At 35.2% G+C, this 20,373-nt stretch overlaps 1 protein-coding gene across 1 annotated transcript; it reads right to left on the bottom strand.

Annotated features, from left to right (window-relative positions):
• Window positions 1-1,542: 1,542 nt before the first annotated feature.
• On the bottom strand, window positions 1,543-11,792 carry LOC106664130 (ras-related protein Rab-2). The gene is made up of 5 exons (XM_014389573.2): window positions 11,573-11,792; window positions 11,246-11,317; window positions 3,955-4,198; window positions 3,718-3,898; window positions 1,543-2,378 (listed from the first exon to the last, which is right to left on the bottom strand). The coding sequence occupies exons 1-5, from the start codon at window positions 11,616-11,618 to the stop codon at window positions 2,283-2,285; spliced, it is 639 nt and encodes a 212-aa protein (XP_014245059.1). The 5' UTR covers window positions 11,619-11,792; the 3' UTR covers window positions 1,543-2,282.
• Window positions 11,793-20,373: the final 8,581 nt, after the last annotated feature.

The raw sequence follows: 20,373 nt of genomic DNA, 5'->3' as shown, positions 1-20,373 counted from the left end.
TAACACAGAGTGGCCAGACTCAAGAGAGGCAAGTATGTAAAACGAACATAGTTTTAATCAAAAACAAGGTAGAAAAAGCACACACTTGGACAACACTAATGTATACGCTTTTAGCTCAAAAGTAGCCTGGAATTGCTTAAGTGTCCTAATGGGCCTAAGAGAACAAAACAAGGTTGAGGTGGATTCCAGGACAGGTATAGAAGGAAACGAACATGCTGAACAACTAGCCAAAGAATAAAGATGTAGCTAGAAAGCACCATAAATATTTACTATAGGCCTTTAACTACCACAAAAAGAAGTTGGTCAAAGCGGAGACCAAAACATAAAAAAAGTCAAAACTGCAATATAATTCTTTGCAACTTCAATTGTACACAACTGTTGTTGAACTCTGGGAACCTCACACCTTACATAAAATATGAGATTTGTACATCGACGTATGTTGAATAACTCCTGAAGTGTTAAATACAGGTAAGAGAAAGAGAATAAAACCATCATGAACAGACAGTTATTTGACAAGAGTGAGAGTGATGTATAGATATAATTAAATAAACTTTTGTAATAGTTAAATCATTTTTATGCACATCCAAAAATTAAAAAAATATATACACAAAAATTAAAAACAAAAAATAAACTAAAGAAACAAATTTCAAATTATATGAATTTAAACTTTGGTAATATTTCATTTTTCATTAGTTTGTTAAGAGATCTAATAATAAGCTTGACTACACAAAAAATGAATTAAAAATAAAAATAATGTATATTATTATTTAAGTAATGTACATTACTGAAACGACATTTTTAAAACTAATGACTGAAGGATTTTCATCATGAGAAATCATTATTTGTTGGAAGAATTTTATCGACTAAAAGTATGCACAGTATTACAGCCAAAATACACATTAAACTTAAATAAATTGGAGAATGAAGTAGCAGATGGTATCTGTTAATATACAGCTTGTATACCGAATGTATATATAAAATTAAAAAATATAAGTTTCTGTCTAAATAAAAAATATAGAAATTTGATATTTTGTTGACTTCAAATTTTAAAAATTAAAAGAAAACTTCAAATCTTGGAAAAATCTATACAGCTGCCCATTCTTTCATAATACACAGCACCAAGATGTGAAACCCAGTTTTACCGTATACATCGAGAATAACGCCTTTTAAAAAGAAATTTAATACAAAAAAATTAAATTGTATTTACAACACAATGACTATAAATAAAAAGTACACAGTCGATTTGCCACCATTACTAGAAATAATAATAGATACCTTCTTTATAAATGTGTTTATACATTTAGATAAAAACTATAATATACATCTTATCTAGTAATAAAAACAAAGGGTAATAATTTTATATTCATGCTTTTTTTATATTTTTAGTTTGTACTTATGTCTAATTCCACAAAGTAAAATAAAAAATACATTTGTCACATTATTAATGCGATGTAAATGATATAAAATTAAATTTCACTATCTCTATTATTTTTTTTTCTTCATTGCAACTCAAATTTACTCACTTTTGGTCTCACAGTTCTGTTACTTTCCAAAATTAGATTTTAGACAATACTAGCAATGAAGGCCGGATGAATAAAAAAAAAATTATGAAAGACGTTGAGCTTTATGTATTAAACAGTCAGCAAATTTAAATTCAAACCTGTGTAGAATGTAAAAAAGTTTTTAATCTTGTCGATACTTAGAAACGATGCAATATAAATTTTATGTGCAGTTATAAATACAAAATTTAAGCAATGGGAAATTCTAAAATAAAATAAAAACTCATACTGAGAAAAAACACAAACACCTACATAATCCAACAATTCTTCCTAACAATAAAACTACATTAAACGATATCACTTTCACTACAATAACACCTAATGGGCAGGAGAATACTTCAAACAATAATAATTGCATGCTTTATTTTATTTATTTATTTTTTAATCGGCTAGGGGTGATAATAACCAACCACAAAATAACGAAGTGTGACATTTGTTCAAATAAAAACTTTGATGAATATTTTTAAACTGGCTTAATTTCACTCTATTGCACATCTCCTGCCTTTTTACACTTATATTATAATGTAATACAATCATGTTTTGTCAAAATTAAATTTCGGAACATAAAATCGACTCACATATAGTAAAACCGAGCACAGGTGAAGTGTTGTGTTTTACAATACGCAATTTATAAATCTGATTTTATATAACTTGACTCAAAAGAAATAATAAACACAATAGTAAATATAGAAATAGATATTACACGATTTTCAGACTGTTTTTTTAACAGCAACTGGAGCTTTGTGATGATTCGTGTGCGCCTGGTGGTAAACTGTTGCTCGATGGGGAATGCTGTGGTCCTATTTTGATTCCATTTGCCTAAAATCAATTAAATTTTTTATTCAAAATTATCAAAAAATCTTATATTTAACTAAGTTTATTTTTACAGGCACCCAGAGGAAACTCAGTTATAAGAAACACGCAGTAATTCAGTGTGAGGGATTAAAAGATTAAGGGACAAAATTTCGAGGCCATCGTCAATTAATGTGATGTGGTGGGTTGTCGGGATGAGGATGTAAAGAGATGGCTCGAAGGGTTAGTGTGAAACTTTTGGAATCGGGAACAGACTGTTGAGGCCGTTGTGGATAGTGAGGTTAGTGATGTAACAAGGAGCTTTGATTTTTCTGAGGACTTTTGACTAGAGGATTAGACACGCCCTATGTTGGATGGCTCTTGGTTGGTGTCTTGATATTTGTCCAAATTGTTCAGTTCTCTTAACATGTTCCTTACAACTGTGATTAATAAATTCTCCCGAAGTACGGGGCAAATATGTTGATTTTTTTCTCAAAAAAATTCCAAGGTCAAATTGAAAAACAGTGTTCACAGTAACACTGCCAGAGCCATACTAAACTTAAAGGCCTGTGACACCGAATAAATTCCAAAAATACCCCCAACACCCTACAAGCTTCGAAATGGGGCTTTACTTCACATAGGTAGGTCTTTTCTTCATGTCCGCACAGGTAGGTCAGTAGTATAAATGATGTAAAGCAGGGGTCGGCAACCTCTGGCCCTTTGCAACTTTTTGCGCGGCCCGCCAAAGCCCAATATAATTTTAGGAAAAATCAACAAACTTAGAGCATGAGAGTGCCGAAATGTGGCCGGTGACAACAATGCGCGCTAACAGAAGCATAGTGGGAAACCTATTTTACTGCACAAGTTTAATCCCCACTCCCCATAATAATATTTATATTCGTATATGATAAAAAAGCACTATTTAAGTTACATTTGAATATGTGGCCAGCATAAAAAAATTTATTTTGAAACCGTATGAAAAAGCCGACCCCTGATGTAAAGGATGGGGCTAAGAATATTCCCTTGTCCGACTTCTAAAAACTCTTTGCCGCATCTCACTATGAAGATGCGGTCATTAAGGTAGGATTTCAGGATAACGTAATAAGAAGGGGGTAGGAAGGGTTTAAGTTAGAAAGCAGGCACTATCAAAAACCTGTGCTCCATCTAAGAACTTGCCTAGGAAATACTCTCTCTAGAGCTGATGATGAGGACAGAAGCCGGCAAGAAGGAATGGTTTTACGAGTATCTAGGATAGTTATTAATCGCTTTAAAGGAGTCTTTTGAGGATTTTGGACGTTAGGAGGCTAATGGGTCAGTAGGAGAATATGTGTTTGGGAGGTTTAAATTTTTTAATTTAAATATCTACCTCATTGTTGATGTCAAAAACCCCTTCCTGGATCTTTTCATAAATTTCTTTAGCTGTGTTAATAAATGCTTCCTCAACATTTGAAGCAGTTTTCGCAGATGTTTCCATGAATATTAGTCCATGCTCTCTAGCAAAAGCGTCTCCTTCTTCCTTCTGCACTTCACGTCTTGATTCCAAATCACTAAAATATACGATAATATTAAAACACTACTGCTTACAGGACAAAAAAAAAGTTACCTTTTATTTCCAATAAGCATTATGACCATATTGGAATTAGAGTGCTGCCTTGCATCATCGAGCCATGTAGTAAGATGGTTGAATGTTTCTCTTCTCGTTATGTCATATACCAGCAATGCACCTGCAGCTCCTCTATAATAAGACCTTGTAATAGACCTGAATGCTTCTTGGCCTGCAGTATCCCAAATTTGCAACTTTATGTGCTTCCCATCGATAGTTATCATGCGAGCTCCAAATTCAACGCCTATAATAAAAATATAAAAAAACATAATAGTGATAATAATGAAAAATGTTTCAATATGTTGATCTGCGTTGTGTCGAACCTGAAATTTGATCGTTACAGGTCATTACGATCTTTCCATCCTCCTCACTGGGTTGGTCTGTCAGATGAGAAATGTCAAAACGAAACCCAGTGAGGGCAGGCAAATGATAGGTAACGATCAAATAAAGAAGTAATACATAAAAATGAAATAGGTTGCTTTGGTTTCTAATAAATAACACAATAAACGGTAATTTTTTAAAAAGTAGTGGATATTAGAAACAAACCAATATACAGAAGTGATAGATTAATAATTATTTTAAATCAATAAATTATATTCTTCAATTTTGGGAACTGTGGTGGCCAAGTGGTTAGAGCGTCTGACTCCTGGTAGAGCTCACGATTTTTTAATTTATAATGTATGAAAAATGTATTGTAAAGTGGTCCAACCACCCCTTGTCCATGACAACCAATGGGCAGTTGGACGTAAAGCCCTCCTCTGTATAGCAGGAATTACTTTGCTTTTTTACTTATTCAACATTTTTTTTATTTGCGCTTGGATCAAGTATTTATAAAATGATAAACATTAATCTAAAAATAAGAAATATTTGAGTTTGTAGTTTTAAATTCTTGTTTAAGTAAGGCATTTTCCTTACTGTTATTAGACGAAACAATCTTTTTCAACAATTCTAACTTTTATTGATGTTCATTGGTTGCACAAAGACTTTTTAAGTTGATTTATGCTTTTCTGTCATTTTTTGTTTAGAGTCACTCACCAACTATCAAATTAAGGGCAAAATCATTATCACATTTCAAATGCATAACAAAAAATGATTTTTTCTTTTTGTTTCTGGGGGATTATAATCAATATGTGAAAATCAAAATAACTATGTAATGTCTATCTGTTGTGTCAGGACCAACTGGCCTGCCAGGTATCATGGACAAAAGACCATTTCACTTTACAATATTTGTTCAAATCTTTAGTAAGTTTATATTATGGAAGAAACTGCCAAACACAATGCTCAGATCAAAATCAAAAAGCAATAACAATGAAATCTTGTGACACGTTGTATTTTAATATAGTAGGAAAATTCCTAATTCAACCATGCATGATGATCTAATACTGCAAAATATTGACTTCAACAAAGGGGTGTTGTTAACTGCAAAATTGTCCTCTGTCAGATTAAACGACGGTATTTATACATAAACGAATACCATTAACATCAGCAAAACTCTGAATGTCATATTTTTAAGCCAGCACGTAAAATCTTATTCGTTATGATGTATTTTAAATATTTACAATTACTCTTTTGTTTGGGGGTTGGCACGTGAAATTTGTATTCTGTCAGATTAGACAATGAACATTAACCACAATAAATCTCTGAATGTTATATTTTTAACCACTAGCCCTGACATAATAAAACACACACTAACCCTGAATAGGGGAAATAAATAATTTACTCTCTGATTCCATCAAATTTTTTAATTATATTTAAAAACATCGTGGATAAGCATCTTTTATGTATGTGTAATTATAATATTACACTTTAAATTAAACATTTCCGATAATTTCACATAAAAACATAATGTATAATAGTAGAATAAACATAAATTACAAACCTTTTAACTACTGAAAATGAGTTACCCATATTTAAAAGAATCATTACTTGATGGAAAAAATTACAAAATTTATTATATTTACTAAATAAAAATGAAGACACTGGAAAATTGACATATATAACAGAAGGCCATTCCTAATTATTCATACATTTTCTAATTTTTTTTCTGGTTTAGGGTGTGGAACGACCTCTATAATGAGTTGTCACGTGAACCCTTTTCCATTAGCCAGTTATATTTAAATAAATACTTGTTAATTTAAAATTAATATTTATTTCTGTACTTCAGGAAAGTGTCTCGTCTACTTCACGTTTCTTATTTTACAAACATTTGGTGGCAGCTCAGGTATGTTTAGCTTAATTAAAGATAATTCGCAAGGCTTGTCTTTGGGTGAACTTCGCTGGCTTTTCAAGATCAGAGGTTATCTTTTATATCTGAATGGTGCCCTCTTTCGGACTCTGGAACATGAACGGAGTCCTCCATATAATCAGGTGTTAAGGAGGACATGGTTCATTTTTTGGCTGAATGCACCATTTTGTCAGAGATCCGCCATTCACACTTGAATTATTCTGTATTTTTAAAAGACCAGCCTAATTTTCTATTTAAATGTAAGTTTAAGAATTTAATTAAATATGTTCGACAGGCCTGGCACTACCGGCACGAATTAGTGGTGGAATTCAATTTCAAATGAATCTTTGTTTTTCTTTTATCTTCATTGTTTTCTTTATTTTTTCTTTATTAAGTAGTAGTTCTTACTTTTCATTTAATTGTAAAAAAAAAGAGGCATTATCATTTCTTTTATATTATCCAGCGACCTCCGGCAGACGGCTTTTCTTTTTCCATACTGTATAATACATTGTTTTTCTTATTTAATTGTTATGTACTATACAAATAATAAAGTATACTATTATTATTATTACTGTGTGGTGATTAGTGTGTGTGGGCACTCTCAACATGACACACAAGAATGGCACAATCACACAGAAAACAAACACTTTGAGCCCTGAAGATGATCTCAATAAAGATAAAAATGTTGGCACGATAAAGAAAATGTTTTTCTAAAATCTACTAAAAATGTTGGCACGATAAAGAAAATGTTTTTCTAAAATCTACGTCACAACAGAACGCATCTCACAACCTCCGAATAATTATTACTATTAAGTAAGTAGGTATACAGAGGGTCATTCCTAATTATTGTCATTCATTTTCTAATTTTTATATCAAACAGAGGAGCAAATTGGAATATTAATAACACCAATGTGTTCCGTCGCATTAAATGATGGTACTGAATAGACATGATCATCAATAAATCTAACTGCCAACATACCATTATATTTTGCAGTTGTTTCACTCACCAACTGTCAAATTAAGGGCAAAATCATTATCACATTTAAAATCATAACAAAAAATGATTTTTTCTTTTTGTTTCTGGGGGATGATAATCAATATGTGAAATAGCTACAAAAAAAATTGAATTGTTTCAACTTTTACAATAAATTTTTTTAAATCACAATAAATATATTTTTGCAGTGCCCATATAGCTGTAAACACTTATTGGTAGTATACTAACAATATACTAACAAGGTGTGCATTGTCCATGAATCTTGAAGGCATTCTAAGACAGCAGTGATGACAGTAAAAATATGATTGGAACTGAACCGAATAAATGCATACAGACGCATATGATGGCTTTCCACACAAGGTTATTCTTATCTAGAATGAATGTATTTAACAGCTTGAGTGGTTGAGTGAATGGGTGGGTTTATGGTGGAATACAAACCACCCCCACAAACCCACTAAAATAGGCTAATTTTTGTATCATAGTATAGCCTATTTACCATGTGTGAAGAAATTAAGGCAATGAAGAATAGTCTCAAAAGTTCCATAAAAAAATGTAAGATCGCTAAGACCAATTACTGGAGAGCCAAATTTTTGTCTTAATTAATTGGTGTAGATATAAAAGTTAATGGACGTATTAAACAAAAAATTCTTATTTGTTGTTATGTAATTTCTATGTGATAATGACTTTTCTTTATTGTTCCTGGGAATGTGCATCGACATGTGAAACTGCAAAATAAAATTGAATTCTTTCAACCTACGCATTGTTTTCAATCAGAATAAATCTATTAACAACAGGAAAATAAAACTGAGGTCTAAGTCTGATACTTTTTTTCCATAATTATTATCTATGAATGTCATGATTGGTTGGAGTAAAAACAATATACTATTGAAAATAAAAATTTGTCATTGAAACTTTGTTTAAAGAAAACAATGCCTTATTCATCTAAATCAATATACAAATTGATAAATTCTTTGAATAATCTGTAATAATAAATTTCTTTGAGCTTTATCTTAAAATAGACAGGGTGGACGAGAGTTTTTCTTTTTACAAACTCGGCATTTTTATTTATTTTAAACATTTTATTCAAAATACACCAACGGACAAATTTAATGCACCACTCAATTTATTTAGATTAAAATTAAATTCATTATCTTTCTACATTAGTTACAGGTAATTAGGATCTATCGTAGTCAAAATAAATAGTAAATAATGCTTTGGTTACTTTCTTTATTTACTTTTGTACTGATTAATCCTATCTGCACAAAAAGTAGCATTATGGGGTTCCATTCTGCTATGGCTAAAGATCGCTTTCATTCAGTTAATATTTTTCCTTCATTGATTTCATATGACATTATTCTTATTCTTAAACCTTTTTCAATGGCCCCAGTCAAGCATTTGAGTGCGTATGATAGTGTCTGGGTCATAACATTATTAGAGGAAGGATAGAGCCAGCATGAAGTCCCCAGGAGACTGAAAGTATATCACTCTACAAAAGGAAGGTTGTTCGGCGCTTCAGAGAAACAGGGTTTCACACTAGACAGGGTTGACCTAGGTCTATAGATGGGAGAGATGATAGATTCATCCGTCATCAGGCTCTACAAAACCGCAGCATTACGGGAAATGAGATGAGAAATCTGATAACACAAGTACGAAATGATTTGATTTCCACCAGGACTGTAATAAGAAGCCTTAATGAAATAACCTCAGGGCCCAGGCTCCTAGCTCGTGGATTTATCTCTTCTTACCACAGCTCAGAAAACGGACAGGCTTCAAATCGCACAGAGAAATGTGAATTGGACATTGGAAGATTGGGGATGAGTTCTCTTGAAGTGAGAGATGGCCTCAAATCTTAAGATGCGCAAAATTTCACATGGAGACCCTCAGGAGAAAGGTATACCCTATGCTGTATGGTTCTTCAGATGGCATTCCATGGCGGGTCATTGATGTTCTGCAGTGGCATTACCTTGGACGCCCACACCGAATTGGTTGTATGAGGAAGGTTTCTAACTTCAAAGGGGTAATGGTAATGAGGATACTAGGAAGCAGGGTATGTGCTCCTCAGGCATTGCAGCCTTCTGGATTAATGTACCTTCCTAGTTCCCTAGTTGAGCGCAATAGACTCAATCCTTCTTGGAAGTATCAGGTCACTGACTTCCACTGCTATAATTTCATTCCCTAGATTTTTTCTGAATGTTAGGTTAAATCTCCATTCTACTGTTGCTTCGCATTCGAAGATGATATGGGTGGCTGTTTCCTCCTTCTCATTGCCTAACCTGCAGATGGGATTATCGTTATATATGCACATGTTGTGTAAATGTTTGCTCAGATGCCACTGACTGGTTAATAGTGCTATCACTCCTCTTTGTCTAGCCCCTCCAATCGCAGCAGTGAGTTGAGCCAGTCTTAGTGAGGGTTGTTTCATCATAAGTTTACTGGGGTCTAGCGCCGTTAATGTTTATCCACTTCTCTTTTTGTTTTATTTGGATCCATTCTGCGATGGAGGATTCTATATTTGTTTTTGTTATCCCAAGTATGGGTTCAGGGCCTATGTATGGTCTTATGGATACTCCTCTGGCCAGCGTGTCTGCTTTCTCATTACCCAACATTCTTCTGTTCTCTACCACCCAAAATACCATCAGGTTGTTGTATTTTCTCAGGTTTTGGAGATTTTGATTTTTAAGTTTTTCTAGGGCACAAGCATTGATGGCATGTATTTCTGTTTGAAAGACGTAAAGTGTACTTCTGTAATAAGTTTGATTGCTCATATCTTGAGCATATAGTCAGTCCCCATTTCTAAGAATGGGTGTCTGATTTTATTAATTATGATTGTGTGCCCAAATTGTTTAGTTCCCATACAATCTGATTGTTTTTGGAGACTAAATGAGGTATGCCTATCCTCTCTTTGTATAAATGTTTCCAGTGGAGGTAGGTTTAGCAGAGTTTCTAGTGCATTTGTAAGGGATGTTCTCACCGCCCTTGTAATACATAGATTTGCTAATCTTTGTATGCTGCCTAGTGATTGAGTAGCTATTTGTTGTTGAGCTTCTGTCCACCAGATTAATGATCCCTTCACAGAGGTACTTAAAGACATATTCGAAGAACATGTAGTTCCATTTGCTCCCCAAATCTGCTAGTTAACTTTTTTTTGTTTTTTGTTTTGGGAAAGATTAAGGCTCGTTGAAAGACTGAAGTGTACTTCCCTAATGAGTTTGACTGTTCGTATCTTGGGTTTGTACAAAAAATGTCGGATCCGGTCCCTCGGTTTGTTTTAGAGCCATCTATCGTCCATCTATCATTAGCTATCGTATCGGATGGTCTCCTGAGTTCTTCCTCTCCTTTATGGTCTGTTGAGTCCTCACACTGGTGAGATATTCTTGCTAATGCAGGATGCAGGAGCACGTATTGTGGATGGTTGCCTGAATGAGGTTGGAATTGAGTGCTTGGAGTGGCAGGATGGAAGTCTGGATTTGAACCGAATCACAACTGACACCAACTTAAACAACGAGTACTATGGCAAAACCAAATCCTAATACCTTCAAAAAGTCGAAACAGCTGTTCTTAATTAATGGGAAAGAATTCCTCAGGATTTTATCAAGATTTTTTTTTTCAAGGAGTGCAAAGTCGTTTTGGGTGTTGCGTGATTCGTGCCAGAGGTGGAATTACACGATATTAAAGGGCGCAGAAATGTTTTTTTACCATTTTTTTCTTTACTCAATATTTTTTTTAGAATTAGGTAATGAACATTTTCTTTTTAAATGTCTTTTTTTTACGACCAAACCTATTTTTGGTATGCAAAATATTAATAAACCTAAATATATTAAATTTAAGGGTGGTGCGTCATCCATCAGTGTATATCGTACAGCCACAGTCTGTAAAAAGTGAACAAAAGGCCAATTTGAGCGAAGGCCTGAGCCCGGGGGGGCCGAAGTATATGCGTAATTATGTATAAATAAATGACGATATTATAAATAAAATCCGGCCAGAAAGCTTTTTTTCGAATTATATAAATATCAACTAAGGACGGAAAATGGTTTCGGAACCGAGTGACAATGTTAAAAAAAAAAGAGGCTTACCGATCGTCAAGTCGTGGACAGGCTGAAATCTCTTGTCCGTGAACTGCAAAAGTAAGCAGGATTTGCCAACACCTTTAAAACAGAAAAAAACATTAGATTGACTGTCTTAAATGGTCCTGAAGACTGGAAAAAAGGCCCGTTCTAACAAACAGATGTTTGGAAAACAAACGACGCAGATTGAACGGGGAAACGGTTTTTCACCTCTACTTAAATAAAAGGCGGACTGAAAAACATAAAAAAATCGCTTTTTCCGAATCCCGCTACGTGCTAAACAATCGAATCGTAAAATAAAATAATAATAATAACAGGCCTTGAGAAATCGCTCACCTGTATCACCGATGATGATGTATTTAAACAAATATGAATATGACATTTTGACCGTGGTTGTTTTGTCGTTCCGGAGCCGTCTTTTTATCGGAAAATCGAAAGAAATGGAAAATCTGACGCCGTATCAATTTCAACTCGTCTGGGAAAGTAGATGAAAGTTAGACTGCCGAATGACTGTAGACTGAATGTCACTTTCCTCCGACTCTAATCACAACCTAAATATCAGCCCGAATCGATTCACTTCTTGATTAATCGCCAGTGTTGCATCTCGAAATTGGAGCCTTGGAAATTTACATCCTTTGTACAAAAACAACAACAAATTATTTTTAAAAAAAATAATTAAAAATACATTTATTTTTAAAAAATTGGAACAATTATCAGTGTTCGTTGTCTTTGAAATTTGAATTTGCGGAAGGGCCGCCACGATTTGACAAAAACAAACCGACCTTGTAAATTTACGCATTTTCCTAATGCGTGTTTCTTGGTGTCCCGTTGTTTCATAATTTGTTGAAGTCGTGAGGAGCGGTCGAATGAGGTCTATAGACTTTCAGAATCTATGATTTTGAAACTTTGGAACGTTTAAAAGTTTTCTAAAGTTAAAGTAAATTAATTATTAATATATAATAAAAAATATTTTAAAAAAAGTTGAATTCTTTTGTATTGTGGATTATAAATCTATAAAAGTTATGAGATAGTATGAGAAATAAGCGTATAAAGTCGCTACTGCAATCCTGTATAATTGCGATTTTACAATATAAAATAATTGGGCTCCTTCAAGTCGATATGAACATTAATTACAATTAAAATTATAAGTTATATAATTGTATAAAATGGTTAATTGCAAGTAAAAATAAGTTTTATTTGAAATTAAAAATGGTTAATTTGAAGTTTAAAAAAAATTAACAATGACCTGCCTGCCTCGTTAGTTCGGGGGTTGGTCAGGGTTGTTTGCTCAGTCCCTTGTTATTTTCTCTTTTTCTTGACGACCTTCCGGCAACACTTGAGGGAGGTGTCAGAGTGGCGGGAACAGTTGTGAAGGTCCTGATGTACGCAGACGATGTGGTTCTTGTGGCTAAAGACCCGCTTACTCCCCAGAACAACATAAATATCCTAGAACGTTATTGTAATCTATGGAACCTCAAGGTCAATTTAAATAAATCTAAGATCATGGTGTTCAGAAAGGAGGTCGTCTTGCTGCTAATGAGAAATGGAAATATGAAGGAAACCGAATTGAAGTCGTTAACCATTACAAATATCTTGGTATTACCCTGCCCCCCCGTCAGTGACTGGGCATTTTACGGAGAGGATATCATCGGCTAAATTTGGGATAAATCGTTTGTTGGAAGGCACTCATCATTAACGGTCAAGTCCCTCCTTCCACCAGATAGAGCTTATTCAAAGCGGTTTGCCGTTCAATGTGTGCTATGGTGCCCAGTGTTTCAACGACAGGAGTTGGTGGAACAATTTCAACGTTTCTTTATAAAGAAGTCGTTTGAGCTTCCCCTCATAACACCAAATTACATGGTTTCTATTGAGACTTCAACCTCTCTGGTTCATGTTTCCATGTTAGATACTGCATCAAGACTTTGAATCTGCCTTCTCACCGCCTTTCTCGTTCTCTAGCCTTTGAGGTTACCGAGAAAAAAACATTCTGGTTCAAGCACTGGGTTAATTTGGCGGAAAAGTACTCATGCCCTTTTGATTCTAACTTCCAGGATCGGGATAAATGGTGCGCCCAGTTGATGGTTATACGTCAAATGATGGACGAATGTTACTGGGAAGAGCGTGTGCGGTCGGCTCGACAGTCCAATCGTTTTCTTTTGTATAAAGATCTGCTGTCCCTTAATTCAAGAAACACAGAACTTTTGTCCATGGAGCTGAGCTGGTTTTTTAAATTGATAGGCGAGTTGGTTTTTCTTAACTACACTCCGTGGCGAGAAAGCGAGTTATCCCTCTGTACTCTTTGTAACCTCAGACAAAGGGAGGATGGGATTTCTTGGGTATACGTTCCATCCTCCCAGAATTTAGATATCCCCATACAGGTCACAGCAAGCTCAGCAGAACCCAGATAATCGAATTCCTTAATGGCAGGGACAATTTGCAATTGATCAGATTGGCACGACAGGCTTGATCGTATCGTCATGATCTAATTAGGGAATTCAATTATGATCAATAGTCCTTTTCCTTTTTAAATTAGTATTATTGTATTATTATTTTATTTTTATTTATATATTTTTGATGGTTGTGGCTTCAACCTCCGGCAGACGGTTTTTATCCCTGCCGTTATTTTATGTTATGGCATATATTTTTGTTTTGTAAACGTTTTGTATTAATGAAGCATTGTTATTATTATTATGACCTGCCTGCCTGTAGCACTAATTGACTAAAGTAAACATTGGCTTTCTCATTCATTTTGTTGGGTGTTATATAAGGGAAAAAAACGCAATTTTAAAATTTCTTGGAAGTTTTCTGAACGTTAATACTCTTAACCTGTATGATAGTTCCCGCACATCCTGGACATCCTTTTATCCGCAGAATTCTGTTATGTTTTCGACCTGGCAAATGTTTCTGGAGATGTTTGTCTTTTATCCTGTTTCTTGTTAAAGCTTCACCCAAGGGCAGGTGACCGGTTTCATTAGTCACTTTTATTCTAAAAGACAGAGACAAGACCCATTTCCATTAGTTGGCGGTTGTCCAGACCACACCAGTGAACTAACTGTAAGATTTTGTAGATTGAATAATTTAATTCAGCCCTATTTCAAATTTACGTCTTGTGGTAACTGTGTCCAGTATAACTAGATTTATGTTTTCTAGACTTATATAGCCAAGGAAAAAACCTCCGACACACCTTCGGCCTATTTCCCCCAAAAGATCAAATTTGAATGTGTATTGCATTTCCTTTTTGTTAACCTGAACAAACCTGGGACTGAGAGACTTTTCGAATTAATTTTCTTATTTGTTTTCCTTCTTTTTTTAGGCAAAATTCCTTATATGTAAATTATCTATTCAGCTCGATCCACTTTGCCTACGGGTCGTGTCCATTTTATTCGTATGTTTATGATGTGTTATTTTCGTTGAATTGCTAGTCGGCTATTTATCGTAAATGCTCCACGTCATACGGCCGTAGAGATAGCGACCATATCGCAGAGAGGAGTTTTACATTTACAGGATGTTGTGCCGCCTCGATGCTTGGGTTACACGCTCGATAAGTGTCAGAAATTTATTGCCCTATCTGTTCCTTCCTGATTCGGCCAATTATCAATTTCTTATTTTAGCAAATATATCATTACATTTTGTATAAGAGGCATTTCCAATAAGATAACTGGGCATTTGGTGGAATTGGACAGGAATCGACCCTTATTCCATCCCTTGATCATCATCTACAACATCTTATAACAGTTTTCCAAGAAGAAGAATTCCGGAGGACATCGGATGCAATCATATGGCATACAGATGGATCGCTTTAAAACAAATGAAGCAAACGGATCAGGCATTTCTTTACAAGCCGTATGAGCAATCGAACTCATTAGGGAAGTCTTTTAACCTGAGATGCCATCAATGCCTGTGTATTAGAAAATCTTTAATGAGGTTACACTCACAAAAAATCCTAACAAGATCGCACAGACAAGCTACTAAAGCATAAAAAAAATCACAACAAAATTAGACAGCAAATACATCCAACATCATCAAAACCTGAGGATAAACAACATACTGATGATTGGGTATCACGATACAGGGACACAAGAGCATTTTGGGTAAAGAAAAGGCAGACACATTGGCCAGAGGAAGATCATATATAGTCCTGAACCTATTCATAACAAAAACAAACATAGAGTCCTTCATCACAGAATGAATCCAAAAAAGACAATGGGATAAGTGGATAAAATCTAGCGGTGCTAGACTCAGTAAATACACAGTAACATGGGTAATTTCACCGATGACCCTATTTGTTGGTTATGTAACGAGGAGGAAGAAACAGCCACCCACATAATCTTCGCATGTTAAACAACCGCAACAATTAATTTCGAATCGATTGGCTGGAAAGAACAATAAGCCAGAAGGCTGTACTGATGCAGTGCTTGGGGAAGTCCCACTTTCTAGAATCCATCATTGTCACCATCGCCATGTATCCTTTAATACCTCTTAGTATTTGAAATAAAAATAAGAAGTAAAACTGGTGAAAAATAAATTGGCTCGCTTCTTTCGTCAATGGTAACGCGAATCCAGAGCCGTTTGGTGAAAACATCAAACGTACGTTTGGGTATCAGAGCATGCAAGAAAAGAGGGCCGAAAAGTGTCCAAGGAAGTTCGTTCAGAACACCTATCGGCCCTGAACCCTTTTGCAGCATACCATGCCGTCAAAAACGAAGATCCATCCAAAAACAAGACTTCGTTTCAATTTGAATGTATTTCAGAACAGAGGCGTGCGAAAAGGTTCATTAAGGGACCATCGCAGGAACAGAGGCATATAAACTCGGAGCAGCAGAAACAAGCCTGTACAGGTATTGCAAGGAAGAAGAAGAAAATGGAACATGTCTGTCCTCTGTTGATACGATGACTGCAGGCTGAGATTCGAACTCCTGGGAGAGGAAAAGCTAAGGGTTACAGGATACTCATGGTAACCCTTAAAAAGCTTTTGGATATGTTAAAAAGCTTAATGAAGAGATCTACACAGGACCAATATTGGTCCATTTTTTATTTTTTTATTTTTTATTTAAATATAACAGCATTCAACGTACCAGGTAATAGGAAATTTGAAATTTCGAAAACCCAATGTACAATTAAAAAACAGCTAGACCTCGAATTTCACTAAATTGGGCTCAGGGGCACAATTTAACATTTTATAATGTAAGCTCCCTACGGATTTCACACCATTGTTGGGAAATGTTCTTCATCCCAAAAAATGTTTTGGGTTAGATTAGGTTAGGGATTGATTGGGTTAGTTTAGGTTATGTAGAGGTAGAGACGAGTTAGGTTAGGTAGCGTTAGGGCTTGATTACGTTAGGTAAAGTTAGGGACGTATTCGGTTAGGTTATGCAGGAAGAAAAACTATGTACTGGACCATCTGGAACGAAACAAAAGTAGAGAAATATTTTTTTGTCTAAATTTAGTTAAGCATAACTTACAACAGGAAATTTAAAATTCCGAAACACAATGTAGAATTTTAAAGAAAACTGGATTTTGTATGTGTCGAATTTCAGTAAATCTGGTTCAGGAACACAATTTAACAATTTATGTCAGATTTAGGCACTTGTGTATTTCACATCGCAGTGAGATGTTCTTCACGCTCAAAATATGTTAAGACGGGTTAGGTTATGAAAGGTAGGGTTAGGGGTGGATTAAACTGTGTCAAGTAGGGTTTGGTAAGGGATGGGCTAGGTTATGTAGGAAGAGAAAGTGTGTACTGGAGTATCTGGAGCAACACGAAAGTGGAGAATTCATTTTTTGTCTAAATTTACTTAAACATAACATGATTAAATATAACAAATAACAGGACATTTGAAATTGGGGGGCAACAATGTACAATATTTAACAAAGATGGATTTTGTGTCGAATTTCAAAAATCGGGCTAAGAAACACAATTTAACAATTTATAATGATACTTATGGATTTCACATTGCTGGAAAACGTTTTTCAGGCACAAAAATGGTATGGGTTAGGTTAGGGACGAGTGGATGGTTTAGATTAGATAGGGTTAGGGCGGAGTTATGGATGGTTTTTGTTATGTTAGGTATGATTAGGTTTATCTCTTTTGTTCATAATTTTCACTAATTATTAGGGAAAAACCCACTAGAAAAGTTCTTGTGTTTTTGTATTTATAATTAATTAGTTTTTTTGTCTATTGAACACGGATGAGTATTTTTCTCCTTATGGCTTTTCTTGATAGTGAATCATATCGTAATCATAATGAATCGTTAATATGGGTGATTCTGAAGCCACAAAGAAGGATGGTAAGCACAATATATACATTGTTGGACAGAGTTGCTAGCAATTTGCACCTTTCATAATAATACCGGCATAAATCAAAGCTGAGCCGTACGTGTTGCGTCGACGTGGGTTATGTGGGGCATAAATGAAGCGATGATTTGGAATTATTTCGTCAAGAGCAGTCTGAGGCGATGTATATTCATCAGTGTGAAATCGGCGTTTCAGAAACTACGGTTGACAGTTATTAGCGCATATTTATTTTTCTGTCACGACGAGATTTATTCGAAAGCCGGTCCCGATCCAAGGCCCGCTCTTTCTTCACCACATTTAACTAATGCACAGATTTACCCAGGGCTAATCCATTTCCGTTAGTAAATCATTGACACCACAACCAAAACGTTTCATAACGGATTTGGGGCGGATAGTTTGAAACTATTGTTGCCAAAGAGCGTACAAGGCCGACGCTCAGCTTCTATGGAACAGCTAAGCCCTGGAAGAATGCTCTCTTTTGACTCAGATCCGACTTTTTTTCATCAGAGCGATGATTAGTCAGCAGCAGTCTTTCATCGGTATCACATGGACACTCATGCCGGCCGGGTGAGTAAGTGAGACGAGCAATTGGTCTCGGCATTCTTCACAGTTCGTTTTCTATTACTTTTCAAACGCATCTTTTAACACTCAACCAGTTTCAAGTTTCATTGCAACTTTAATACAACAAAAATACTTTCAATATAAAATTTCCAGTGTTTTTCTTTAACTAATTAGACACAAGATATACGAAAACTAAATTGAACCAGCAATGATCGAGACAGATTTTATTGTCTTCTATTTTGTGTATATTCAGATTCTAGTGGGTTGATCTATTATCTTTAAAACATAGGGATTACCCAGTTTTAAATTAACCAAAATGCGCTGGTACCTGATCTCTCTTTGAGGTCTACTGGGTAATGAACGGGTTCGGTGCTTTCCGATCATTCTGGTATCTAGTTTTTAGCTGCCTGTCTGACGTGGACGAAACTACTTCACACCACTTATCCCAAATTAATCTCAATTGAAATTCCACGGGCTTAGTCGGGATTCGAACCCAGAACCTTGTGTGGCAAATACGAGGTAGTACGAAGTCACGTCATAAAAATGTGTGGGAGATCGGCAAGTTATTTTTGGTTCAGTCGTTTTCCATCATCTTGGTCCGGCTACCACCTCTGGTTTTGGCTGTCAGAAGTGTTTCGGAATTTCTATCTTCAGTGGTGGGCAAGCCAGGAATATCGCAGAACACAATTGCTCATGAAATCTGTTTTAAAGTTGATTAATAACTATAAAAATTATAAGGTTGAGCAGCTGTCATAAGAAAGGCCCTATAGGTAGGGTTAGGTTAGGCTAAGGAACAAGTGAAATAAATAGGTGATTTGATCCTCAGTTGGAATTTATTTCCCATCTATCTCCTATATTATTACAGATGTTTCTTAAAAAACAAGATTTATGTACGTTTCTTAGTGACATTCGGTCAAGAAGGAGGTAGTTTAGCAAAAAACTTTTTCATTTTATTTTGCCGACATTTCGACCTTTATTCGGGTCATCTTCAGGGCATAAAGTGTGGGCTTTTCGGACTGGATACATAATTTTTTGAGTTGTTTTCGCGTTGCCGTGGAATGCGAAAGAGTTGGGTTAGGTTAGGGAGAAGTTAGGTTTGATAGGTAGGGTCAGGTTAAGGTTCGGGATAGTTTGGTTGAGATAGTGTTAGGGAGAGGTAAGGTTAGGTTATGTTAGGCAGAGATAGAAACAGGTTAGGTTAAGTCGAGTTAGGTTTGAGTTGGGTTAGGCTAGGTGTTAAGCAGAGAAATTAAGCGAGTATATTGATCGTAGCTGTTCATCCTGGTCCTTTTAATGAAAGAACAGATATAATTATGTATTTAGCAGATATAATTATAATTGTGAAATTTCTCCGTGTTGTCTGCGAGGTGATGGACCCAAAATTCGGTCGTCAACGTTCATTTTGGTCTGCCTGTCCTCGTTGGGATGGTCTGTCAGACGCATATCACCATCTTCTGTTTGTGATTTTATGTTATATAATTGTTAAAGCAAAGAGAACGACGTTTTCAAAAATAAGACAGTGCAGTTTTGTTGTTTTTAGGGCTGTAAATTTTGATCAACGGTGTGATCATACCTGGTCATGGTTGTTTTTTCTCTTCTCATGCAGCTATCCTCGTTTTCGTCCCTTTTAAAAATCGTGTTTGATAATGGTGTTTATGTACCTTTGAACTCCGGACACTTATTAGTGACACAACAGCTCTGTCGATTGATTGAAGACTCACCCTGCATATAACCCTGACGTCAAATCTCCCTTTAACTTTAATGGCAATTTTCTTGAAATAACCGCACTTTGAAAAGTTCAAGTATATTGAGTAGATAGTTCTATAAACAGAAGTTAAAAAGTTAGGTTTAACTTCAAATCATTTTTAGGATATGGAATGGGGTCAAAAAGGACTTTTCTTGTCTCCAAAATGAAGGAACGTCTAAAAATTCAAATGGTAGATGTCAAATGGAGAAAAGTTGTTGAAAATAATTGGTTTATAGAGTTGATAATAGTTTGAACTGTGTAGTAGTTATATTTTCTAATACATTTGATATCATAATTATTACAGTTTAACATGTCCATGTTCAACGATACGCCTGTTAGTAAGAACGTGTGATATGCCCTTCAAACTGCCTTTCCCAAGGAACTATAAAGACGAACGCAATTATCTGACACAATGGACAGACTGAATGAAACGGTAAGCATGCCCAATAAAAAGGAACCGTTCATCAATTTATTCAATCTCTTCCCTCGGATCGTGAGAACTTCGGAAGTAGGCGTTGCCACATTTCAAAGGGTT

Source organism: Cimex lectularius, unplaced genomic scaffold, assembly GCF_000648675.2.
Source record: "Cimex lectularius strain Harlan isolate CLEC.00 unplaced genomic scaffold, Clec_2.1 scaffold82, whole genome shotgun sequence".
In the NCBI taxonomy this organism is placed as follows: Eukaryota; Metazoa; Arthropoda; class Insecta; order Hemiptera; family Cimicidae; genus Cimex; species Cimex lectularius.
Note: the sequence above shows the minus strand (reverse complement) of the source record. Positions and strands in the feature narration are given on the sequence as shown.

Bases quoted from the DNA above. Each gene is read 5' to 3' on its own strand.
- LOC106664130 (XM_014389573.2), bottom strand. From the start codon at position 11,618: ATGTCATATTCATATTTGTTTAAATACATCATCATCGGTGATACAG. The intron at 3,899-3,954 runs GTAACTTTTTTT...CGTATATTTTAG, and splicing joins ATGCTTATTGGAAATAAAAG to TGATTTGGAATCAAGACGTG. The intron at 2,379-3,717 runs GTAGATATTTAA...AATTGATTTTAG, and splicing joins TTTTTGACATCAACAATGAG to GCAAATGGAATCAAAATAGG.